The 27581-nt window shown below is 29.9% G+C and overlaps 4 protein-coding genes across 4 annotated transcripts; 3 read left to right on the top strand and 1 right to left on the bottom strand.

Moving 5' to 3' along the window:
• Nucleotides 1-2771: 2771 nt before the first annotated feature.
• On the top strand, nucleotides 2772-5542 carry LOC119669896 (flap endonuclease GEN). Its single transcript, XM_038079947.1, has 6 exons — nucleotides 2772-3083; nucleotides 3138-3462; nucleotides 3513-3666; nucleotides 3735-3870; nucleotides 3927-4094; nucleotides 4155-5542. Exons 1-6 carry the CDS (start codon nucleotides 2926-2928, stop codon nucleotides 5506-5508), a joined length of 2295 nt encoding a protein of 764 aa, XP_037935875.1. The 5' UTR covers nucleotides 2772-2925; the 3' UTR covers nucleotides 5509-5542.
• LOC119669887 (alanine--tRNA ligase, mitochondrial) lies at nucleotides 5534-11271 on the bottom strand. The gene is made up of 12 exons (XM_038079936.1): nucleotides 11045-11271; nucleotides 10800-10973; nucleotides 10587-10732; nucleotides 10318-10524; nucleotides 9512-9656; nucleotides 8866-9005; nucleotides 7826-8811; nucleotides 6844-7000; nucleotides 6499-6784; nucleotides 6222-6442; nucleotides 5895-6096; nucleotides 5534-5836 (listed from the first exon to the last, which is right to left on the bottom strand). The coding sequence occupies exons 1-12, from the start codon at nucleotides 11210-11212 to the stop codon at nucleotides 5624-5626; spliced, it is 3045 nt and encodes a 1014-aa protein (XP_037935864.1). The 5' UTR covers nucleotides 11213-11271; the 3' UTR covers nucleotides 5534-5623.
• Nucleotides 11272-13236: 1965 nt separating this feature from the next.
• Nucleotides 13237-15473, top strand: LOC119668354 (signal recognition particle 54 kDa protein). Its single transcript, XM_038077829.1, has 2 exons — nucleotides 13237-14410; nucleotides 14467-15473. Exons 1-2 carry the CDS (start codon nucleotides 13493-13495, stop codon nucleotides 15073-15075), a joined length of 1527 nt encoding a protein of 508 aa, XP_037933757.1. The 5' UTR covers nucleotides 13237-13492; the 3' UTR covers nucleotides 15076-15473.
• An 8152-nt stretch (nucleotides 15474-23625) lies between these two features.
• Nucleotides 23626-24386, top strand: LOC119679569. The gene is made up of 4 exons (XM_038092006.1): nucleotides 23626-23715; nucleotides 23777-23976; nucleotides 24037-24190; nucleotides 24256-24386. Exons 1-4 carry the CDS (start codon nucleotides 23649-23651, stop codon nucleotides 24384-24386), a joined length of 552 nt encoding a protein of 183 aa, XP_037947934.1. The 5' UTR covers nucleotides 23626-23648.
• Nucleotides 24387-27581: the final 3195 nt, after the last annotated feature.

Here is a 27581-nt window from a genome sequence, read left to right as displayed (position 1 = left end):
AACAAAGTGTTATAAAGCATTTATCAATTTACGTACATCAAATATTAGTTAAGTACTAGAAATATAATTAATTCATATATAACATTGTGATAAAAATTGTGTTAATAAAATGTAGTATTTAAATTTTTAATTGTAATTATTTTTATAAAATACTAGCTGACCCGGCGAACGTTGTTTCCCCTTGCAATTAATTTTTCTGGCGTTCGTTGCGTTGCTATTGACTTTCATTAGCACGTGTAATTGTATCCTGGTTTCTTACATCTTCATTGTTTTCTGCCGATCTATTTAACCGACGGTTCTGGAGTAATTGTGAATTCCGAGTCCGTCGACCAATATTTCCTCCTCGTCCACGAAGACGTGGCATTGTTTTTTGTACGATATTTATATCTTTATATATATAATTCTTCTTTTTTGTGTGTTGAATTTTTGAATTCGCTGGATTTACCAGGAATACCACCACATAACTTAAGATTAAAAATTGGCTCACCTATAATTATGCTGCGGAATTTAAATGCACTTAAGCTATGCAACGTCAGTTTTACAATTCATTTTAGAGATTTTAAAGTTTTTAAACAAATCAAAGTAAGCATGAATAAATTTTAAATTTTTAATATTACATTTATGGATACCAAAAAATAAAAAATTGATTAAAAAGACATTATCCAATGGGCCAAATTGTGAATCTAAACCTTCCTTGAATCCACTTGAACACACACAAAAAATTTTATCAAAATCGGTTCAGCCGTTTAGGAGGAGTTCACTGTCAACACACGTACAGAAGAATTATATATATAAGATGACTGCAATTTAAAATTTTAATGGCAAAGGAAAGTTTCGTTAATACTTTTAAAAAAAGTCAAACTTTAAAGCTATTATTATAAATATAATCTATCAATGTAATACCGCAGTTGATTCTTGTTGAAAGAATTACTAAATACTATGTATTTCTGGGGGTTCTCGTCGCTATTAGTATAGGACTTCTCGACTAAGTTTCAGTTTATTCATGTGTCTGTATAATTGCATTGGCAATATAAAGTATCTGTTATTTTCAAAAAGTTATGTATGAAATACATCACACCTATATTTTCTGTAAATACAGAACGCAAGTTAATATTAGAAGATAGAGATAATCCATATCATTTTGTCCGTCGTGCTCTCCGTAAACTTTTGCTTCAAATTGTTGTGTACAAACCCGGTATAAGATTGGAAAAAAAATAGTTTAATAATAAAACTTTTTAAATTAGTTTTAAAAATATTTTATTGTTACCAATATTTGGACAATAGACTATATAATAATCTTAAGGGTACTACAGATGAGTATTAGTTTTAATAGAAAAACAGCATCTTCCACAAAATGAGTTTAAAACTTTATACTTATATTTCTCAAATTAAAATCTTAAGGCAAGCTGAGTTCACTTTGAAACTCATAGAAATGAAACTTATAGAAATTAGGAAATTGAGCTTAAAGCGACATATGCTCTGGTAAGAGTGAACAAGTTGTAATTTTTGTAATACTTATATCGCAGAAAACATAAACGGAAAACAAATCCATGAGTTAGGAAGTGATTGAAGATATTTTGAAGATATTTATAGAGAGAACAGAATGCGTGTTTCATATAGTGAAGGAATGAGGAAGTTGATGGGTTATAATTGAAACTAGACTGAGTCGAACGAAGAATCCTTGCTACTTTGGAATGAACAAATAGTTGTTATTGTATTTGTAGCCCGCTGGGACTTGCTTATGAAGTCCCTTTTGGAGGTGTCGAACAGCATTTTGTCGACGATAACGACAAGTGGCTCCGGGTCATACTTCCGGTCGTACTTGGAACAAATAATCGATTTCCGTTAATAATCAAATTTTGTCAATGATGAACACATACCTATATGCATTACAGTAAATGATCTGGAATTTATGGAATTAGGCAGATCATACACTATTGTTATAATTATTACTATTGAAAAGAAGGGATAAGGCACTGCGACCTACCTATAAGATCTACTGTGCCCCTTAGTCGGATTAGAGTATTTCTCCAAATTCGATTTTTTTAATGAAAGATAGTATAGAACCTATCTTTCCTAGTCTTGTTTCCTTATCGTCCATAAAATATCCTCCTAGGTGTTTCTTCTACTTGTGCATCAGTGCCGGGCACTCCCCAAGCACATGGTATGTAGTTTCGTTCTCTTCTCTACATTATTAGCAGTCTGAGTTGGATTGAATTACTAACTTCGTTAGGTGATATTTCAATCTACAGTAACCGGTCAATAATCCCGCAATCATACAATATAATACTATGTAATTATTATCCGCAACTCTATTTTATTTCAATGTTTTATTTATAATATTACTTTGTATACTATACTACTATTATATATAATACTATATTATACTTTATTATACTTTAATTTCCATACGCTAAGTGAATGGAACTATTATATTGTAATAAGCATTAGTTTTGTTTTGCAATGATTGCATATATTTTACTACAGATGTATTTAGTTGAATAGAATAGATTTCTCAAATTATCCTTTATTAAAATCCATGTCAACTTATAAATATTATACCAAGAACTCCATAAATATCACGATCTTTGTATATATAACAGACCCAAAATCCTTCATGTTGATTTATATTTAATTAAATACAAATTGTATGAAATAAATTTATATAAATAAATTCTCTATATAAATTCTAAATAATTGTAATTATGAAATAAATTTATATAAATAAATTCCATATCTCCCTCCCATAATTTTTTAGTAACCTCAACGATCTGTCAAAATCTGACATGAATGAAAAAAATAAAACTAAGAAATACGCATAAACGCATATACGCGGGCATTTTCACGCAAGTTTAAAATACAATATATGATGAAGAGTGTTTGAATTTTCCATAAAAAAATGTTTATTTTGTGATAATTCGAATTATGGGCGTAAAGGATTTATGGTCAGTTTTCACACCTCACGCAAGCCGTAAACCAATTTCGGAGCTGCGCGGGAAAACTGTGGCAATTGACTTAGCTGGTTGGGTATGTGAAAGTCTTAATGTTGTGGACTATTTTGTGCATCCGCGCCATCATTTAAAGTAATAATAATTTAAAAAATAAAATATTAAGAAATAATATTAAATTCAATTTAGAAATTTATTTTTTCGCACTTGCTATCTAATTTGGGAGGATGTTACACCGGTATTTGTGTTAGAAGGTACAGCACCGAAACTCAAGAGTCAAGTAATTGAAAAACGCAATGAAATACAATTTAGAGGAGTAAGACCTAAAGACAAAGATAATCTTAGTCAAAAAACAGATTCAACACAGTCAACAAACTCCCAAAAGGACAAGGGACGCACACGGTTTAATCACGTTTTGAAACAATGCGAATCCTTATTGAATGCTATGGGAGTTCAGTGTGTTCAAGGTCCGGGAGAAGCAGAAGCGTATTGTGCTTTTTTAAATAAAGTGGGAGTAAGTAAATATATGGAAACATACTCATTCAGATAATATTATATACTTAGTTAGTAGATGGTGTTATAAGTCAAGATTCTGATTGTTTTGCTTATGGCGCTATTCGTGTATTCAGAAATTTTTCTGTTTCCACACAAGGTGCTCAAGCAGCACAAGGAGGTGCTGTTGATATATACGATATACATGAAATTGGCAAACAACTTGGTAAGAAATTAGAACATAATATAATCGTATAGCAAAAGTTAAAAAAAATAAAAAATATTTTATATTAGATTTTGGTCAGCACAAGGTTATTGCAATGGCGCTACTTTGCGGTTGCGACTATTGTCCTGATGGCATTGGTGGCATAGGACGTGATGGTGTATTAAAACTTTTTAATAAATATAAGGAAACAGAAATACTAGAAAGGTATATAATAGAATTTGAAATCTAAGCTTAGTAGTATAATTAAACGATTGCTACAGGTTACGTTGTTGGCGTCGCGATAATAGTAAATATACTGCGCTGGAAATGCGCGTAGATGATAAGAGCATATGCGTCAATTGTGGTCACATGGGTCGCACACAAAGTCACACGAAGAATGGGTGTGGTGTGTGCCGAACAAAACGTGGCTGTGATGAAAGCTTGTGGAAGTGAGTTTTTCAATTTTTTATTTCAAATGTAAATATTGTAAATTTTCTTTATTATAACAGAGAAGAACGTTTATCAATTAAAGCGGAGCTAGCGATGAGAAAAAAAGCTTTAAACGATGCTGATTTTCCAAACGAGGAAATCATAAATGAATTCTTGTCAGAACCGAATGAAATACCAACACTTAATTTGTCTTGGAAGCAGCCAAATATTGTAAAATTTATTAAAAAAATTGGTCATTTGTTACAGTGGCCAGAAATTTATTGTTTTCAAAAGTTTTTCCCAATATTAACGCGCTGGCAGGTACAAAATGCGAATCGGCTGCGGGGAACAGACGCAATTAATTATGTTGAACTCAAGGAAATTGTAAAAAAACGTATGGTTAAAGGAGTACCAAGCTTAGAAGTAATTTGGACAGATGCTCGAAATATTTTTACAGGACTAATACCGAATGATCAGTTAGAAGAGTTTGTTAAAGATCATTCTAAAGGTATTGACGAATTGTGGACTACGATAGAACCTTTAAGTATGTTGAATATTGCATATGTGAAAATGGTTGAAGCATTTAACAAATCTAAAGAAAAACCAGCAAAAGTGCCCAAAAAAGTTAAAAGAGTAAAGCAAATAGCAACTGCAGAAAATCCTTTAGGTTCACTAGAAAACTTACAGGATTTAGTTAATGCTACAAATGATATTGCAATGAAAATCAAACCTAAAAAGGCACCACAACCAAAAGGACTACAATTAATAAATAAGTTCTTTAAAAAGCTAGATACTTCGATAAAATGCACTCCTATAAAGTGTCATAATAATAATGCACTAAAATGTTCAACACCACTTAATAAACTACTACCCTCTGATTTGGACAGTGATTCTGATAACGAAGTCTTCGATATGTCGGATATAGTAAATGGTATTGTACACAAAAATATTCAACAGGATATCAAAACCCACGGTGGACGTTGTTTATTTTATGAACCAATTACAAAAAATATTAGCTTAGTTTTGAAAGAACAAAGTTTAGATATCGATGATTTAGACATATTAGTTCATAAACGTCGCATAACCATTTCAAATACTCTACAGAAAAATACAAAAATGCCAAAATTGCAGACTATGGACGATAGCTTCGATATTTTAGTAAATAAAGGAACCAATAAACTAAAGAATTTAATAGCATTAAATGATAATTTTGATAACATCTCAATGGAAAATTGTTCCAAATTCAACAACACAGACACAATAAATAAAATGAAGCCATTAGATATTGATATTATGGAAAACGAAAACAGAGAAAACAATAGATCTTATTTCTTTGATTGTCAACAATCACTTGATATGGATGAATTTGAAAAAGTAATGGATCACAGTTATGTCAACACAGCTGAAGAAAATTGCATAGAAATTAGCGATTAGATAAAAAAATATTGTGTTCATTTTTGGTTTCAAAACTTACTTATTTACAATTATATTAATTTTAAAATAATTTATATAAACAATTTACATTTGAGAGTACATTTTTGAGTGGCATTTAGTTATTAGATAATATGTAGTTTTTAGCAAATTTATTCGCTTTTGCCATTGCGATTTCTAATTGTTCTTCAAACTGTGTAGAGACCTTTTTTCCTTTCATATTAGAAACTTGTGCTGCATTTTGTCCTTTGGGAGTCATCACATGGGACGAAAATTCAGTGGCAAATTCTTTTAACCAATTCTCGGCATTAAAATTTTTGTTAATATATTTCTAAAAATATAATGTTTAATAGAGTTGTATATTTTAATAGAATATAATGATATTTTACCTTTGGCACACAACAACGTGCCCTGAGTATATTATCGCACATACTTATGACTAAAACGGGACGATCATTGCATATTTTAGTTGCTTTTTGCAGTGGCACTGCTTCCATTAACGCTGAACTATGTATGTAATGCAAAATATAAGGATGTGTTTCAATAGGTTTCTCCTGTATAAGATTCTTCATCTCCACTTCTACAAATTCTCTATAAATATTCAGAAGACAATTAATATTATATGAGTTTTTTTTTATTTGTTATACTACTTTTTATAATTATTTATTTTAATATATTATTTAAGTTAACAATTTAATACTTTCATTTTAACTTACTTTAGAGTTGTGCGTGTAGTTTCTTTAATTTTTTTTATGATCTCATTTAAACGTGTCAAAGTATCTAACTTAAAACTATAAGGAAGCATCATATCTGTATGTAGTATATTGTTGCGTATTTTTTGTAGTTCGATTTCCGTTGCATTTGTCATTTTATCAGTCTTAAATTCTTCTTCCAACACGTCGACGCGATGTTTAAGCAAAGCTGCCGTTTTCAGAACCTAAAGATGAAAAATTTTAATAAGTTTATATTTTCAGTTAATAAAAAGATAGTTACATTTTCAGCAACATTGCCCGCAACTGCTGTAAAGGCAAAACGTGCACGATTCGTTTGTTTTAAATTTGTGACACAAAAATATTCAACCTCCTGAGTATTTGTGACATGAGTCCCACAACATAATTCTTTTGATTGCATTTTAAATTCACTACAATTCACAGTCACCAAACGTAATCCAGTTTCTGGATAGATTTCACCTGGTACCATGGTTATATCATTTTCTTGTAATACATCGGCAACGTTAATTAATTTAGTTTCAACTGGCACTGATGCGCATATAACACGTCTATAAGTATTATAAAAATTAATATAAATGTACTCAATAGTTGTTAGTGTTATACCTACCCGATCATATCCTCTATGTCTTCCACATCGTCTTTAGTAATTTTTTTCCCAATAATACCTAATTCGAGTTTACAGTTATCAGCAGTTACCACACTTGATACTTGATAGATAACTTTATTAAATAGTGCACGTACAGCACCGTTTAGTAAATGCGTTGCTAAAAATAATTTATTTAATTTAATTAAAAAGTATATATTAATTTAATTAAATTGAGCTTTAAATTTGGCAGAGTACGAGTTCAACCCCTGGTACTAGCAGTTTCAAAAAATTATTTATGAATAATTAAATACAAGAAATAATTCCAAGACCACTGATGATGGGTATTTGGAAATAATCAAAATAGCTAAAAAATATTCAATAAATGATCAATAATTTTATATCACTAATTTGAGATATTTATACAAGTATTTCCAATAATATCTAATCTGTTTAAAGCTTTGAGCATTTTGTTGCCCGAGCATACTAGTAATCAAGTAATTGGCTTGGCCACACTGAACCGACCAAATGTGTTCAGAGAAGACTAAAACAATAATGTAAAAAACAAATTGTATCATATTTCCGCAGCTAAAACTAGTTTCAATGAATTTAAGATGCCATTGGCGTAAGCTGAATTAAGCGTCTGAAATAGCTTGTTTTTTTTTACATTTAACATATAAAACATATGATAAATATTTTAAATTTTGGTAATTTACCATGTGGGTAATTTGATTTTAAGGGTTGCATTTGACATTTTTCGTCTTAAATCAGTTCATTTATTTATAATGACCTCATTTATATTAAAGTTCTTTGCAATGTAAATTATCCACATTAGTGAGCTCAATGAGCCTAAATTAGACAGTGAAAACATGGTATAAAATATTTATTTCATATTATTTTAGTTGGAAATTGGTTTTAGTAACATGTGAACCGCCACCTGTTAGTAATTTTAGCTAAAAACTATTTTGCTCTCTGGCGTCATTAGTATAGAAATTGTGTTTTATACCTGTATGATGGCAGATGTTTGATTTTCGATGTTTTGCGTCTACAATCAGTTCCACATTTTCTCCAACACAAAGTGAAAAATTTTTTTCAGCCGTTGGTTCTAGCCTACAAACATGCACCACACAATTATTAATAAATTTCACATCAACAATATTCAATTCGGAGCATTTTCCATCATCTAATTTTATAAGGACTTTACCACGATCAGATTGCTGACCACCAGATTCATAATAAAAATTACTTCGATCAGTTATTATGCAGATAACATCATCATTTGTGTCTACATTAGTCATATTTAGTTCATTCGCAATACTATCGTTATGTGTTAGGCCTTGTATTTGTGCTATAGCTGCGTTTATGTTATATTTACTTGAGGAAGCGTCATATGAGTAATTATATTTTAAACTATTATTTGTGGTCGGTAATTGTGCGGTGTAACTATTCAGGACTTCATCAATGCATTTCCATTGCTTAGATAAATTTTTATTGTCTTCAACTTTTGTCATAGCGCATTTAGTTTTATATTTTGCATTACATAATTCTTCTTTATAGCCTTTAAGATCGCAAGACATGTTTTCCAATTCAGCTAATTTATGAAAATTTTCTTCAGTTAAACCATAGGTATCGCGTAATTTAAAAAGAAATTTTCCTGGTAGTGTATTATTTATAAAATGTGGTTTTTGCGACTGTAAGTCACGATAGGCTGGTACAAAACCAGGACATTCCATTAAATCTATATCTTCTAAATTTGGAAATTCTGTTAACGCTTCAATAAATGCTTTTGAGGAAGTTTCACGTAGAATTTTATATACTTCACGTTCATGTTCAATTAGTTCCAGTACCGCATGTTGTTTAATATACATTTCAGGGTATGCTGATCCCAAAGTTTCTACAACTATTGGCACCAATTGAGCCACTAAATTTTCATTTGCAAATGTTTGTTCAGAAATTGTAAATGCCTTACGCAATACACGACGTAGTTTTTGACTGAAATTAAATAAATTATTTTACTGCGAATATATTTAATACTAGTGATAATACTTCTGATCAGGTAACATGCCATCGGAGAGACATGCAGTAATCATTCTGGTATGGTCGGCTAAAATTCTGTAACCAGTATCCAAAATTGCTTCATCTGTATTAGAAGGAAATATACCGCTATAATCTGGTGCTTTTGATACCTTGAATGAACAATAATTTAAATTTATTTCTATACTTCATATATATATGATTGTAGACGTAAAACAAAAAAAATACTACTAATTTTTGTTTTCCAAAATTAAGCGTAAATATTCAATCTATATTTTAAAATATAATTGTAGATATAGTTTCGAATATATAGTAAAATATATTCTATGTTTTAATATTCTAAAATAGAAAAAATATAAGCCAACAAAAATAAAACAAAAAAATAAAATTATTTGCCAATAAGCAAACTATGTAAGAGTGGTCTAATTACAGTCCAGAAAATATTTGCCAACATGAAAGCCAAGAGATATACAGAGGCACATAGTCTCTCCATGGGATGATACGATTTTCGAGTTAATTATTACAACACGAAATTTACAGACTTGCTTCTTTGCTTGGCTATTAATATTTTAATTTTAAATGGTTCCAATTTATAATTTTATTTTTCTTAAAATTAGGTTAGTGCAATTTTAATTCGAAGCGTTAGATTTCATTTTACCTTTTGTATTTGATTAAAAATAGGTGTGAAAAGATCGGTGTCATAATTCGACATTTTGTTTTGCAGAATAGCTGTTAGCCTCTCAAAACCCATTCCAGTATCTACATGATGCGCTGGCAACTGTGTGATGCTACCATCTTTATTCCTTGAAGAAAAGACTAGTTGACACAATACACAATTAACACTCAGTAATTGCCAAGACGAATTGATAAAAAATCAATATTTTTTCTTTTGTAAATGCACAGCATACAAAAACATAGTCTTTTAACAATAATGTAAAAATTTTATGACATGGGATTTACTAGGCATTACAAAATAATGTCAACAGAACTCAAATGTAAGGAGACCAACGTTACATCGGTAAGGTTATGGGCTTAATATTTTAATATGTCCCAATTTTTTTTTATTAACGGATTATCTTAAAAATGGAAAAGGAAAAAAAAGGAAAATCCTATTCAACCAATATTAAATTGGGTTTCTTGTGTTTCTTAGAAAGTTTCTTTAGAAAGAAAATTGCCGTACTTGGCAAATATTTAAGTCTATTTTCACAATTGTTACTAACAATGACCGCATTTTATAATTCAGACTTGAAATTACTTCCTCATCTACAGTGTTAAACAGATTTCGTGTGCAATTTCTATAGCAAAGGCATAAAAAAATCAAGAATAGAATTGTATTGAATAGAATTGTGTTGCTATTGAGAGAGTCTAAGTTAAAAGAAATTCGAATTTCGTAAATATACATTGTTTTTTAATAGTTAGCCGCGGCAATTACTGAGTGATATATTATATACCTATATTTCTTACCTATTATATTGTATAAAAACTAAATTCCACAGTTCTGTTACATCCGGTCGATCAGTATTAACCAACTTGGCGCGATCATTTGAAGAATTTATAAGTTCAGGTTGATGATCTATGTGTATTTCGGTGCATGGACCACATGGACCAGTTTCTCCCATTTCCCAGAAATTGTCTTTACTTCCGAATGGTAATATACGTTCAGAGGGGAAGCTTTTTTAAATACATAAGTATTTATTTTTAAAAATGCTTTCCAAACTCTCACAAATACTAACCCAAGACTACGCCATATTTCGAAACACTCTAAGTCCGCAGGTAATCCAAGCACCTTATCACCAGCGAAATAAGTAACATAAAGGCGATTAGGATCGATGTTATAGGGACCTCGTAGTAAATCAAGTGCCATAGCACATGCTTCGCGCTAGCAAAATTTAGTTTTATATAATATTAATATTATGTCAATTAGTAAATATGTTTTTTTTTTGTACCTTAAAGTAATCACCAAAAGACCAATTTCCTAACATTTCGAAAAATGTGTGATGATAGCTATCCTGACCGACAATAGAAAGATCATTATGTTTTCCACCAACTCGTACGCACTTTTGGGAATTTGTAACACGTTTGTAGGGCGGTTCAGTTTTGCCCAAAAATACAGATTTGAACTATACAATTTAATAATACAAATGTTTTATTAAATTATTTATGATGATTAGTATTATTAAACATTAATCACCTGATTCATTCCTGCATTAACAAAAGCTACAGTTGGATCGCAAAATGGTACCACGGGACTCGACCGTACAAATTTGTGATCATGATTTAACATAAAATAATCAACAAAAGCTTTTCGAATTTCACTTGATGAAAGTACTCTGTGCAATTTTTTAGCCGACGAATGCATCGCAAATCAAATGTAACCAATTTTACCCAATTTTGTATCACCGGCTCAAAACAATTTACATATGCGTAATGTCAAAAACAGCTGATATCAATGAGCTGATTCAGAGTTGCATTTTTGTACATAAATTTGATATTCACGATTTTAAAATACATCTATATATCGTACGGGATTCTAACAGGTTATGAAAGATGCTTAGAAAAAATAATTTTTTTAAAACTTAATTAGGACGAGTTAACAGTTATGTTTCAGCGATATATGCAAAGGAAAACCGTTATCCAAGGCAGCATATGTTTAATTTACGTCTTGTTATTTTATAAAAAAGATAATTTTCCTAACATCAAGATAATCACATGTTTTTAATACAATTTAATACTAAATTCACACGAGAGTTTTGTTTATAATTTTAGCTGTCGTGTTTGTAGTCACACCTGGCTATAGATTTCGTGAGTATTCGAGTATCGAGTCAATAGCATAAATTTGTTAATTGCGATAGTTTATTATTTTTAATACATTTTTTAATTAAATATTTTATTTTTAAAAACAAATTTAAATATTTGAATTAATACTTCTACTTTGAACATTTCTAGTAGTTGCTTAGCGAAGAACTCATCCATTTTGCTAACATAAAAACTCTCAAAAAATACATAGTAAATCCACAGATTGTGTTTTTTAACACAAATGTATTAATTTTTGATCGTTTTGATATATTTTGCGTTTATATTGGCAAGATTCCTGCAAACGCTTCCCTTTTTTCACTCACACATACTAATTTTTATTTCCAGATGCATTTAAAAAATAATATGTAACTGGATTCGATCCCAAAATTTTATTAAGTTTATCCACTTTATAATACATTCACACTATTTCATTTGGGCACATGCTTCTTCATATTATAATATGTAAATATTATATTATAATGAGTGAACGTTTATATTATAATAAGCTCATTTATGCAGCTGATAGAACTTTTATAAACTTCACTTAATAAAAGCCGTAATTTTTTCTTTTAGAGTAGCAAAAAAATTATTAAAATTTACGAAAGAAAACATGTGAAGTAACAACAATGCTCTTAAAATCTTCAGAGTTAGATTTTACTTGCAAAAAATTTTAAAACTTAAGTTTCAGTGCAGCTAAATTCAAAAATCAATTTATTGTGGATATTCATTCATTCAGTCATCTGTTAAAATCATATGGCAGAAATAATAACAAATTGCATTATATGAATAAGATAACAATAAGATAAAAAAATGTTTATCATTGCCCTTCTATTATTTATTTTGTTTCATTTCAATTAATGAATTTTGAGTGTTTACAATTTTTATATTTCATACTGTACACAACACAACAAAGAAGATATGTCAAAAATAAGTATTTAACATATTTCAAAAGTGATGCTAATTTGTTTCAGCCAAACTTAATGCTGTTTTTTTACAACTTTAAAAGGAAAAAATACTGTTAATAAAGCACACAAAAAAAATGAAATATATAATTGATATTAAATCATTTACATACATTTCATACATCAATTGTATATGCAATTAATAAAAACAAAGATTTTATTAAATACTTACTATTTAAGTACTATTTATAATACTAATACTATTTATCTTTTTTTACAGCTCAGCTATTGTTTGTTTAAATTTTGCATATAAAACATATGACACATATTTCAAATTTTGGTAATTTCCCCTTTGGGAAATTTATTTTAAAGGGTTGCATTCGATATTTTTCGTCTTAAATGATCATTTATGAGCTCATTTATGTGAAAGCAATTTGTGTGGTAAGTCATCCTGATTAGTGGCTATAATAAGTAAACCTGCCTTAATGAGACAGTGTGAATGTGCTATTAGATAACTAGAAAGCAATTCCATCTCTTGAAAAATTTTTAATGTGTCAAAATTTAAAATAAAATTAATATGTTGCTAAGGCTTCACTACAGCAACATATATGTCTTATTTTACTTAATTATAATTTATATTTTTTTTTATAATTATAATTTTTTGGCGTAATATCAAAATTTTAAGCAATTTTAAAAAGTCGTTCCGATAACAAACAAATTTATGAAATATGTTTGAAAATTAATAATTTTGCCCACTTCCACATCTGTGCTTTCCGAACACTTTCCACACATTGTCGAAATATGACATTTTAGAATAAAGTGCACAATACGTGTCAGCAAAAGTAAAAGTAGCTCCGACTGACTGATAATAGTTGTTTTTATTTAACGAAAACAATATATATTTTTTAAAGTTGAGGTCGTAAGGGTGGAATTAATTCAAAATGGTTTTAGCGGACTTGGGACGGAAAATAACGACTGCACTTCAGTCACTAAGTAAGGCGACTGTAATAAACGAAGACGCACTCAATGCTATGCTGAAGGAGATATGCGCAGCTCTGCTGGAAGCTGATGTAAATATTCGTTTGGTAAAACAGTTGCGAGAGAATGTGCGTGCGGTTATAGATTTTGATGAAATGGCTGGTGGTCTTAACAAGCGTCGTATGATTCAGTCTGCTGTGTTCAAGGAATTAATTAAATTGGTAGATCCAGGTGTTAAACCTTATCAACCTGTTAAGGGCCGACCAAATGTTATTATGTTTGTTGGTTTGCAAGGGTCAGGAAAAACAACCACATGTACCAAGCTAGCCTATCACTACCAGAAACGCAATTGGAAATCGTGCCTTGTCTGTGCTGATACATTCCGTGCAGGTGCCTATGATCAAATCAAACAGAATGCGACTAAAGCCCGTATACCATTTTATGGTAGTTATACTGAAATCGATCCAGTTGTCATTGCACAAGAAGGTGTAGATATGTTCAAACGTGAAGGATTCGAAATGATTATTGTTGATACTTCTGGACGACACAAACAGGAAGAATCTTTATTCGAGGAAATGTTGGCTGTCGCTAATGCTGTTAGTCCCGACAATATTATATTCGTAATGGATGCTACAATTGGACAGGCTTGCGAGTCTCAAGCAAAAGCCTTTAAAGATAAAGTTGATATTGGTTCCGTGATTATAACAAAATTGGATGGACATGCTAAAGGTGGTGGTGCTTTATCTGCTGTAGCAGCTACAAACTCTCCTATCATTTTTATTGGTACTGGTGAACATATAGACGACTTGGAACCTTTCAAAACAAAACCTTTTGTCAGTAAACTGCTTGGTATGGGTGACATTGAAGGACTTATTGATAAAGTAAGTTAGACAAGTATATTTTCATTTTATGCAAATCTATTCTATTTTTATATTAGGTTAACGAATTAAAACTGGATGGTAATGAAGAGCTGTTGGAGAAAATTAAACATGGTCAATTCACAATACGAGATATGTATGAACAATTTCAAAATATAATGAAAATGGGACCATTTTCACAAATAATGGGCATGATTCCTGGTTTCTCACAAGATTTTATGACAAAAGGCGGTGAACAAGAGTCGATGGCGCGTATCAAACGTATGATGACTATAATGGACAGTATGGCAGACAGTGAATTGGATAACAGGGATGGTGCAAAACTTTTCAGTAAACAACCCACAAGAATAGTGCGTGTAGCGCAAGGATCTGGTGTAATTGAGCGAGAAGTAAAAGAATTGATTTCCCATTACACAAAATTCGCGACAGTTGTTAAGAAAATGGGCGGCGTGAAAGGACTCTTTAAACAAGGTGATATGACCAAAAATGTTAATCCCACACAAATGGCAAAATTAAATCAACAAATGGCCAAAATGATCGATCCACGTATGTTGCAGCAAATGGGTGGAGTTGGTGGTCTACAAAATATGATGCGTCAATTACAGCAAGGTGCAGCTGGTGGTCTAGGTGGTTTAGGAAATCTAATGGGTGGCTTCGGAGGGAAATGAGTGTGTAAATATTTTTAGCTATTTTATAAAGCTAAAGTTTTGTGTAATTTTACTTAGGTTTACAATATGTTATAGATTCGCCAACCGTACATATATTAGTTTCAAAATCGTGAGTCTCTGTAATCGATTTATCGAAAATCAAATATTAGCAACATCGAGTTAACACGTTTTATTATCCACTTTTATAACAAAATATGTATTCGATAGATGTTTCATTATTTTTTAAATAGCCAATGAATGGTCGTGCATAAACATAAAATACCAATTTTTTATTATAATAAATCATTACAATAGCAAATTCAATTCAAGTGGTGTTTTGTTAATATTTATGTCTGTTTAATTAAATTTCCATATAATTACTTGTTAGATTTTGAGCTCATTATTGTTAAAAAAATAATTACGTTCTAAGTAAAACCTTGCAATAACAACTCTAAAATGGAATTTAAATTTCTTTATAGACAAATTAATATGTAAACATTTTAAATTATATTTTTTTTATATATTCACAAGAAATATAGAAATTTAAGAAAAGTAAATTGTGTAATATATAAACAGTATAGTTTAGAAGAATTTGAGGAATCGGTCAACAACTTAATCTGTACTTGTTGAACCTTAAAAAATTTCATAGGCGAACTTTAAGAAATTTTTGCATGTTGTTGTTGTTGTAGTAGTACGCGGGGATTTATTGTAGTCGCTTTGGGGATTGGTGAACGGCACTTAGTCGTCAAAATTGACGAGTGGACTTCGAGAAGTAAACTGTAGGCGTAAGTTCATACCTTGTGGTTGGTGCTGGAATAAAGTTTGAGAAAAGGATCTGACATTAAGACATTGTGTAGTGGTGCTGTAACCTATGATAAAATAATGATTAGGTTATCTTTTTTATAAGAATATAACACAAGGTGTATATATGTTTTTTCTATAGTTTGATTGGTTGCGTTTTACTTAATATATTATCCAATTGCTTGTTTCAAAAAACATTTATTTATTTGATTTATTTATTTGGATTTATTTATTTGTTTGTGATCAGTTTAAATCACCGTACCATTATATCTTAGAATAATAGTGTACATTAGAAATATATACAAAAAGATGGTAAGAAAGTAAAATCGTATTTAAAAATAAATTTAGACAACTAGATTAATGATCAAACATAATTTCTATTAAATTTTGTTTTTTGAATCCTGTTTTGTGAATTCATGGGAATAGTTTCGATAGTGAATAGTGATAGTGAAATAGTGAACTACAACAACAAAAATTCTTTTTATATTATTTTAATTAATTGAATCATATATATTAATTAATAAACTTATCTCAAGGCCCAGTCTTCGGTGTTATGGCTGTAACTCAAATAGAATATGTATGGTTTTTTTGGAACTCTGTGCAGAGAGGTGATGTGTGCTCTGTTTTGTCGTTTATTTAGATGATTGGCTACAGGTAGTTGGATCGGACAGTCTTGAAGTATAATACAGATAACATAACAGGTTAAATCGTAGAATACATTTGTTACGTATTTGTTAATTATAACTCTGTTTTAATGTGGAAGTATCAGAAATTATTTTTATTGCCATTTAAAGCAATTTTTAGTTACAATCGCTTGTATAAAATTGAAGTATGTGGGATTAATAAACCATAGACGTAAAGTACGATACAAATGATGGATAGGAAAACTTGAGCACAAAACAGATTCGTATAAAGTAGGCTACACTGGCGATTCAAGGGATCCAATTAGGCTTACTATCACTACTACTACCACTAATTTCCTGAACTCCTTCTGAACTATATAGCCTCCATCATCGATTTAAATTGTCTTCTATTAAGAGCTGTTTTTGTGACATCATTCCAAATAAATCTGGCATCTTTTAATTCTTTTTCAATTGTTCTCCGTCATGTTCTAGCTGGTGCGCCGGGTCGCCGATTATCTTGTGGGTTCCATCGCAGTGCTTGCCTTGCTATATTATTTACGGCTTTATTATTAGGCTTATTAGTTCATTATCGTGTTCCGTTATAAGAACTCACGGTTTTGAAACCAATTTGAATACAAAAGAGATTAACATTATAAGCAAATTATGGACAATTTTTTAATGATACTATTTACCGATAGAGTAAGTTATAGCACACAACAAAGAAATCAGTAAGTAAGAGTAGTGAATATTTGAAATGTTATTAAAGTTTAGATAATACTAACAAAATTTTATATAAAAGTTAATTTTTTATACAACGATTTAAGTATGTTGCTTAACTAGTTACTTTCAAATATGGTATTAAAAATTAAGAATTAATTTTTATTCTTAAAAAGTTTCAGTAACTAACGAGTATTTATTTATAATTTACTCAAAAGTAGGCAAATCTTGTTGGATATAATATTATCATAATTTAACGGTACTCTTATTACAGTGGATTACCCAAGTAGTCTCAGACACTATTGAGTTAAAGTTAAATAAAAAAAAAAGAAAAATATTTGCACATCATCTCTAATGGTAATTACTATATACGAGGGAGCTAACAAAAGTTCGTTTAGAAGGCAAAAAATTATTAAAATTTTAATTTCATAACTTAAATCTTTGTAATTTTTTATTTGTTTTAATATTATTTTTATACATTTTTTATACAATCAACAATCATACGTCTCCATGTCCGGCGGAATGATACTGGATGCATTTTTTCAACCCATGAGAGCGCAATGAAGTTGTTTGTTTTTCAGCAATGTAAGCCAGCAAAATAATCTTCGAAAATTCGAAAACTAGTAGTTAGCTCATTTTAGTATACCATTCAGCAGTTACCATCTAGTCTAGTCTAGTCTTTAGAGGAATCACAACCATAACTTTTGCTGACTTCTTTTGTTGTTAACTTCTATTGTCTGACTTTATCGGGTGGATTAGTATGTTTTGGGTTTCATTTCATCGAGTGCTAATGTTGAATGAATAGATAAATATTTTTACTCTGTACTACTCTTCTCGAGTATTTTTCGGGGATAAATAAGAGAAGGTGAGAAATTGAGGATAAAAGAGTAAAGAATAGGTAAAAATATTTATCTATTTATAACGATTTGATGGGCTCGAACTATTATAATCTGACCTTTCCGTAATTATTAAAGGATTCTTTTACTTTAGCTGTATCTAGAAAAGTATTAATTTTTTTCAGATCGATGTTTAACTACTCTGATTTGTGGATTAATTCTTTGTGGGACTTCTTCTCCTATAATTGTATAAGAGCATACATAGTTTGTATGTAAGACATGTTCTCGGTTGTCGGAAATACTAACCGCACCTTTTCCATATATAGAAAGCAGTGACACATTTATCACGCATTTTTTGATTTGATCAAATTTAGAAGATATATGCTCTTCTTCTCTGAGTAGTTCGGGAAGAAGAATTTATTACGGGAAGAACGTTTCCAGATACACAACTTGTGGTTAGATATATCGATGAAGTCTGATTTAATTAGACTTATAAACTGATTATTGCTGATTCCAAAAAATTGGCTCTGGTTCATATGAGAAAGTTTTCATAGCACATACGTCCGCCACTTCATTGCCATTAAAACCGCTGTGTGCAGGTATCTATCACTTGATTCTTAACTCTCAAGTTGTGAAAGACATTGACTGACTGCCAAATCTATGCAGAATTTGTCAAGATTAAGTCAAAAGTTTTAATGACTGGCTGACTGGCTATCTGATATGAGGATTATCTTCTTGTATCCTAAGTTTTCTAATGGTAAATGTATACCACAGTTATTTATGGCGTGGTTTTTGGGTTTGAAATACAACCATAAATAATTGAAATATATAATAAGTTTTATCTTTTTTTTTCAAGAAACTGTTTTATTCGATTGGTTTAAGTATTTCAAATACTTAGGCTGTTGGTTTAATGAAGGCTGGGATCCTTTCAAAGAAAAAAGAGCCTAAATAGAAACTTCAAGAGCAGCATTCTATGTTACAAGTATAGAAAAGTACTTAGCAACCATGACTTGATTATTTATTGATAAAGTCATGGTTGCTAACTTATTAATTATTATTTAAGTTATTATTAAGTTATTAATTATTTATTATTAATTTTATTAAAGATGAAAGAACCTCCTGTTAGTCAATGTGACTAGTTGTTGTTAATTTCAACTTTGCTGTTTGTTTAAATATAATAAAAAAAAATTTATTATATTAAATTGAAAGTTTGATAAATGTGTTTGTCTTACTACACACTATGGAGATATGGACTATTGAAACTAGTGATATAAACAAATTAGAAGTTTTCGAAATGTGAATATATCGCAGAGTCCTTAAAATACCTTGGATAGACAAAGTAATAAATCTCGAACAACTTCGACGAACCGGGAACCTTTCACCAGTATAAAGAACAGAAAAAGTGCATATTAAGGCCATATTGTAAGAAACAGTAAAGAGCATCTATATAACTACTGCTACAAGGAAAAATAGCAGGAAGACTTGATATTGCAGAAAGTTATTGTCCTGGCTCAGACACAGAAGCCACTGGAGTGGTATAAATAACATTGGAACATTGTTAAAGACAGCAAAAGATAGATTACTACATCATGAAATTGTAAGACATTTTAATTAAATGTAGTGTAAAATACTACATTTCGCCTATATTCGAAATCGAATTCACAAATAAAGTAGAATAAGACCTTCAGATACAATAGATACATAACATAATATAATTTATCTAATACATAGTATTGAAGTAATGAAACATACATTAGAATATAAATTAATAGAGTACTGACGCGTATTGCGTACATGTCTAGGGTTAGTCTTGAGCTATAAACTGACCCTAAACGAACAAAAGTTACTTAGCTCTTCGAATGAAAGACAAAATATTTGCTATAGAGCTACATTATTTTATTTTTATGTTGTACCAAATAAATGAATTTAAATTAATAAAACTAAATTAAACATTATAAAAGTATTTTTATTTTTGTCGTAAAACAAGGGGAACGTATGTATTTATTTTTGCGTCCCTCCAATCTTTACACTGATTTGTACTGGCCCGCGATCGTATCTGGTCTAAACAGCCATGCAATAGAGTATAAGCCAGTCAGTGTTTATATTAGCCAGTATTTACCAGTAATAGCCAGTAATAAAAATTATTGGTAACAGAATCTAATAACTTAATCTCTACATAATTAAACTCTTAACATTTTATGGTTTTATGTTTCAACTGAGCTGGCTTAAATTTAAAATAATTATTGTATATAAATTGAATATATAAAATTCATATACATACATATGTACAAATCAAATTTAATTTCAGTTACTGTGAAATGGTAGAAATGTAGAGACTACTTGTAAAATCTATTAAGCAATTTGTTTCATCAAAGCAGTAAAATGTAAGTTTATTACTTCGAAACAGCCTTCAAGTGTTTAGCTCTGGTATTGTACGTTTCTCCATTGTTCTCCATTGTACGTTTTAAGTGAACGAGCAACAGAATTTTTCTTGGTTTTGTGTTATGAAGCCAAGTTGGCTTACGAATTTTGCTCTGCGCCTGGTGTTTTAGCTGTTTTGATGGTTTTACGAGCGCCATTATGCTGACACTTTTATGGGCTGTTAACGACATAAAATAATGTTCATCTAAGATTACACAAAATGTTTATGTTAAAATAAAGTAAACAAATACAAACAAGCAAAAATTTATAATAAAAAATTTTCAGTTAAAACCGAAAAACAAAAACAAAAACAGGGTTGCAAGGTTAACAAAAGTAATGAAATTTTTACTGCAAACTCTTTTTTATTGGTTGTGCTGCTAATTTGATAATTTTGTGCTGATTTATTAAATAAATTTTAAATAATATTTAATATAAAAATACATATTTTAAATATGTAACTTTAGTAAAAATAAATTTCATATATAATTTTTTTTATCTTATATTTTTTTAGCGCTCGATTTAAAATGCAAAAAGTTTGTCGTTTTAAAATGTACTACGAGTAATATGTACTACGATATTTGAACTTTACCCTGACAAACAAAGCTCAAAATTATATTCAAAGTCTACCGACTAAATATTATGCTTACCTATTAGAAAAGTGCTCAAAACAAATCCATGTTTATTGATTTTACTCCAATTTTCGAGAGCTTCATTACTTTTATCTATCTCTATCTCATTTGTTATTAAGTTAAGTGAATGCTTGCTTCGCTTGGATGGCTTTATATCAAATAAATAATAATTATAATAATGATTATGTTTTTGTGTTTGTCTACTGAAAATAAAAACAATATTTATATAAAAACGTAACGTAACATAAAACGTAAGAGGAAAAAATTTTTTGCACGTAACAACAATCATATAAACAAAAACAAGTTTCCAACAGGAGCCCAGATTGAAGTAAGCATATTTCTTGCCGATACAATAACAAGGAGGAAATGTTAAAAGTAAATATATTTACGTCAAGGCAATAACAGTAAACAATTTAATGTCCTTATGCGCCTTTAAAAATATTGTGTACACAAATAAATAAATGATGGTTCAACCAAATATATTTGTACACAATACATTCATTCGCTTACATGAACATGCCCAGTAGCAGAAATAAGTAGTACAAGAGCCTTTAAAAAGCTTTTTCTCTGCAGTAAATGCGTCTTACACACTTGTATTTTTTTCTATCGCTGTTTTGTTTATGTTGAACCAAAATTAAAGACCTTCTCGCTGGGTAGAAAAGGTCTTTTAAAAGCACTGCAGTACAAATTGTAAAATAGCCATGTAATAAGGCTTTTGGATATGCTTAAAGCAAACGCCTTACTTTCTCGCTGGGTAGAAAAGGTCTTTAAAAAAAACACTGCACCATATATTGTGAAAAAACAAAGGCCTTATCTTCTCGCTGGGTAGGAAAGGCCTTTAAAAAGCACTCCAGCACACATTGTAAAATAGGCATGTGATAAGGCCTTTTGAAATGCTTAAAACAAAGGTCTTACCTTCTGACTGCGCAGAGAGAATACTCTGCCGCTGGAAGAATACTAAAGCCCTTGTCAAAAAAGGCCTTTTGAAAGCATTAAAAGTATTTAACATCGTATTTGGTATGACGACACAGCCAAGATTATTTGGAACACACTTTAGCAAAAAAAAAAAACAACATCTTTTAAAATAGAGAGAAATTTGCGTGTAAGCCGACAAAAAACCGTGGATACCTGCTTAAGAAGGTTAAATAAAATTTGCAGGCCTTTCGTTAAAGTACTTTAAAAAGGCCTTTACTGAGAAAGAGTACACACAGGTAGCATTCAAAGCATGTTTTGTTTTTGAGTTCAACTGTACTTTTTATGTTTTGTATCTTCTCTTTATTTTGTTATTGTCTGGACAATTGTCGCTTCTTCGTTAAGTTTAGTTAATGCAAGTTGCAAAATTTTAACAAAAATAGTTCGTGCGTGCCTGAGTTAGAGAGAAGTTGATCGCGAGTGAATGTAAAATTAATGAAATATATTATAAATAGTGTAAATAAAAACTAATAACAAAAGAATATAAACTAAATATAAATCCATTGGAAAAAAACACAAACTAAAATAAAAACAATTGTAAGTATATTTATATTAGAAAATTGTTATTACGACCAATATTCAATTAGTTTTTTATTTGTTACTGGAGTTAGGTCGTTTATTTAACATATAAATTTATAAAAATGTTTATTAAACTAAAATAAAAAATCGCATTTTTTAAACTTATAGTTATATTTTAGTTTTTATACAAAATTATTTATTTTACAAATATTTCGGTCTACTTCGTAGACCATCTTCAGTATATAATAATAATAAACAAAGAAAAGAAATTACATATTTAAATACATTTAAATAAACCTATATCCAAAACAAAAAACCAAAAATGACAAATATTGTTGTCTCTTTCAGTGCTTGACATATTTAACAAAAGCAAAAACATAAATTCAAGAAACAATAAAATTTTTAATTTTTTAAATTTAAATTAATGTGTTAAATAAACGACCTAAGCCCAGTAACAAATAAAAAAGTAGTAGAAGTATCTTCAAAAGAAAAATTTGATAAAGGAACTGATAGAGGGTACAGAATGTTCAGAACAAGTAAATGCATCACTCGTATAAATACTTCTGACGATATTATATTAGATAACGCTATATCCGAAAATTTAGTACATTAGGAATATATTTTAAATTCATATATAAATAAATGAAGGCTGTGGTACTAAAGGCTATTTACTTAAAAGTTACAAAGATTATAGATGATAAATTAATAAATGGTGTGAGATTTCAAAATTACGAAAATTTGTTTACTTCTTCAATAAACTCACAACAATTGGGAGCATACATAGCACAAGACCTCATGTGCCAGCGAAAAAATGGAGAAGAACGGTTCAAAGTGAGCTAGATAGACATGGAACGACTTTTGCATAGAATCATCAAATAGACTCAAATTTATAAAAATAATTAAGGCCCTATGCCCCAATGGGGGAAGTAAACAATAATAGTAGTATTATAGCAAAACTATAAAATCAAGAAGAAGAAATTTTTAATATTTCTGAAATAGCTTTTAAACTAATAGCATTTCGTTCTTAAAATTCTAATATATTGATTCCAATTCTCTATAATTGTAGTTAATTAAATATGGCAGAAAGTTTAGATACTTTTCAGAGAATAATGTTCTATGTTTATGCAGAAGAAAGAATTGCAAGTATGTATTTTTCTAAGTTACCAATTGATTTTTTATTAATAATAATAATATTTTTACACAGATTTGGAGAATCAAATTGCAAACCTCAAGGAAATTGTAGTGAGACAAAATGAAATCATTGTAAGGGAACTCGCTGACATTAAAGCTTTAGTAAATCGGGATCAGGATAGCAAACCATTTCTCGAAATATTTCCCATTTTGAATAAGAAAGCTTTAAATGACTTCGAGAAAAATATTGGATCTTATGATGAAGCCACTTTGGTAAGATATTTTATATATGTCTGACTAATTAATTACTCATATTTCTTTCCTTATCTATAGATTTCAAATGTCCAAAAAATAATTTCGAAGGGTGGGTTTGCAAAAAATTTGCATAGCATTCTTGGTAAAGAAATTATCACTAATTACAATTATGATGGTATACAGACAAAAGAGGCTTTTAAGGTGTACACTCACATCAATAATATTTTTTACAGTTAGTATTTTTGTTTAAATTATAATATAAATATGTATATTATCTAATATTGCATTATATTACAGAAGCTGTAGGTAGTGAAGTCTTAACTAAAGAAAATTATATTAATGAAATAAAAAAGGGCTTCAAGGTGGCAAAAAATAGATATTATAGAGAGACTTTTTTCAGTAAAAAAACAAAGAAAAAACTAACATAGGTACAGTTTGTTAATTCAAAAATGTAAAAATAATTCAATTCATGACAATGTTAATAAATTTAAGTTAAATAAATTTAAGATATAGTTACATATAATTTTGTAACTTTAAAAAATTTAAAAATAATTCAATTTATGGTATGATAATGTTAATAATTTCAATTAAAATAAATTTTATTATAATATAATATATATTGGACTTTTAAAAAATATAAATAATTGCAAATAATTACAAATACATGTTTTTTAATTATCCTTAAGGTGTTTTCTCTGCGCAGCAAGCAGACAAGGCCTTTGGTTTAAGCATTTTAGTAATCCTTATCACATGCCTTCTTTAACCCATTTCGGACTACTGTGTGGTGCACCATACGGCTAGTTTTGAATGTTTTTTAATATTCAAAGAATATTTTATATATTTTAGGTTAAGATAAAGTGAGAGTAATCTTTCAAAAATAAATATTTAACCTTTCTTATTTACTTGAACTTGTTTTATTTTACTATTTACTATAGAAATTTCACCGTAAAATTTCAAGTCTGAAATTGATTGGTACGTAATGGGTTAAATGCCTAAACCCTAAAAGCCTAAAAGACATTACTTTCTCGCTGAGTAGTTTTGGTTCAACAGGAATAAAAAAGCGATAGTAAAAAATACAAGTGTGTAAGAGCTAATTAATGCCGTTTTAAAGACCTTTGTACTCCTTATTTTTGCTACTGGGTTATTTCTTCTACTGGGTAGTTAAAAGCCTTTCAAGTTACGCACATTCATTTGTACAATTCTTTTGCACGTTGAAAACAACCCCAAAATGTGTAAAAAGCATGGAGGAGAGAAATGCGTGCGTAACATGGAGTAATTCTGTTTCCATCCTTTTATGCTTGAGTGTTTTTTATTTGGAATTCCTTTTTGTTTAACTTTGCATACCATTAGGATGTAAATATCATCATCAAATTACTTGTTTGCTTGTCTTGGCTTGTTTGGGCTCGTGTTTTTCAGTGCCACATACAATCAATAAAATTTTTTTATTAACAGGCGAGCAGAAAATTTTATTTACAAACATTTCTCGTTTCCTTGCTCACAGCATTCTCTATTCGTTTGAATGCTCGTTTGAAATGCCCCTTAACAGTGCCTGGTGTTAGGGCGGCACTTGGGCGCTTTGTAGAATTTTATTAACTACTATTAAACTGTCAAAAATTTGTCACTCGTAAAACCGTCAAACAAGTTAAAATAGCAGGAAAGCAGCAAATTTTGTAGGCGAAAAACGTGTCAACAATTTTATTACATTTTAACACAAAATTTTTGATGGCTTTGTTTGCAAAGGAAATATTTTCCATGTGATTTGATATGATTTGATTTGCAAAAAAAAAACACTCAAACAATTTTAAAGTATAGATGGAAATACATATCTACGTACATACATTTGTACATTGCTTAGATTGGTAAAATATTTAAATGTATGAAATATAGAATAGCGAATTTTATTATTGTGTTGTACTCGGATAATCGGTTAAAATCGTTCAACTATTTTTACTAACAAAAATTAGCAAATACAACTTAATTTTTTTACACTAATATTATTCAGTTTAATATTAAGACTTTAATCAAAATTCAAGTGCTCTATGGCAAGAATAGCATTAGATCTAACTGACTATTCTTTGTGACTGTTCTGCTATAATAACGCACAGAAGAAACTTATTTCATATGGAATTTCTGTCACCAGAACAGATTAAGAACTCTTCTCTAGATTTAGTTCAGGACTTTGTTTACAAAGCTTTAAGGGGCTTTGTGTAATCAATAGAGAAATTGGTACAATAGGACTCTTCTGGCCGCAGTACCGACTGTTGGGCTTTTTAAACTTTTAATATTTAATAATAACTGACTCAATGTTCCATAATAAATTGAAAAATAAAGTCTGAATAATTTTTAAGGTAAATGACAATCTTTTTGCTTCTTCCTTTGAAATCTTCGAAAATAGAATTGTATCTTCGTTATAAAGTCCGAAGAATTTTAGACTACAATTTCTTTGGAATTTTAGTTCGAAGAAATCGTGGAAAAATCACAATTATTATTATTTCGGGAATATTATCAAAAACTCATGTAACAATCAGGATGATGCTTGAAATAACGACAATGTATTTAATCTATTTAAGTGTAGTTCATACATCTAAACTTGAAAACTTAAATTCTGAAAATAGGCTACAGGCATGAATGTGTGTTGCTCGGACGCCGCACTGGTGCTTGGCGAATATATTTTCGAATCTGTCAAGAATTTTATCTACCTTGGCACCACCATAATATACAATAACAATGCGAGCTTAGAAATCAGACAGCTCCTATATGCTTAGGAGCTGTCATCTAACTCGTCCTTCTGAATGGCACAGCAGCATGAATGTTATCAAAAAATGATGAAACAGCATTGAAGTGACGACTACCATATCCGAATAACCGACATGCTATAGAAACTTTATCACGATGTTGATATAATTCACAGAATTAACATCCAGTTGATTTGCTGGCTTGGTCACGTCGTAAAAATGGTTTAAGATGCACCAGCGAAAAAGGTATTTGAAGCGGTAGGTGAAAAAAGAAAAAGAAGCAGATCATGGTTTCAGTAGAGTGATAAAATTAAGGAAGCACTAACCACACTTGATGTACGATGCTCTAGAAGGCGTGAACGTAGTAGAGGCGGATGGAAAGACTTGTTGCATTAGGGCGAAACCCGTTGCAGGGTAATAAAATTTTCTTAATTCAAAAGCAATTTTAATAGAGCTAATATTGCTCATTACGAATAGCTTTATAAAATTTCGTTTCATTTCAATGGCGTTTTAGTGATGGTGTTCAGTCAATCAAATTTCTTTACGTTAATTCATATAGTATCAATGGAATGGTACCGTCTTTGCACAGTCCGCTCTTTTTAAATGATTGCAAACTACCAAGCGGTTGATATTTAGTTCCTCCGCTATATCCTAACAGCTTGTATATTGGTCTTGCTTCACCAGTTGCAAAATTTCATCGACTGTTTTAATGGAAAAAATAGCGAATATTTTTTATGTTAGCTAATACTTTGAACAATCTGAATATAAATATTAACTGCGCTGTTGATTCTGTAATTCGTTTGAATTATTCTTTATGTTCCCTTAACAATATGCACTATAAATTTTTTTTAATGCATCATTTCTCTATTTTTATACTTGTTTCCGACT

This window comes from Teleopsis dalmanni, chromosome 1 (assembly GCF_002237135.1).
Source record: "Teleopsis dalmanni isolate 2A chromosome 1, ASM223713v2, whole genome shotgun sequence".
Classification (NCBI taxonomy): domain Eukaryota; kingdom Metazoa; phylum Arthropoda; class Insecta; order Diptera; family Diopsidae; genus Teleopsis; species Teleopsis dalmanni.
The sequence above is the reverse complement of the archived record's forward strand: the minus strand, read 5'-3'. Positions and strand labels throughout refer to the sequence as shown.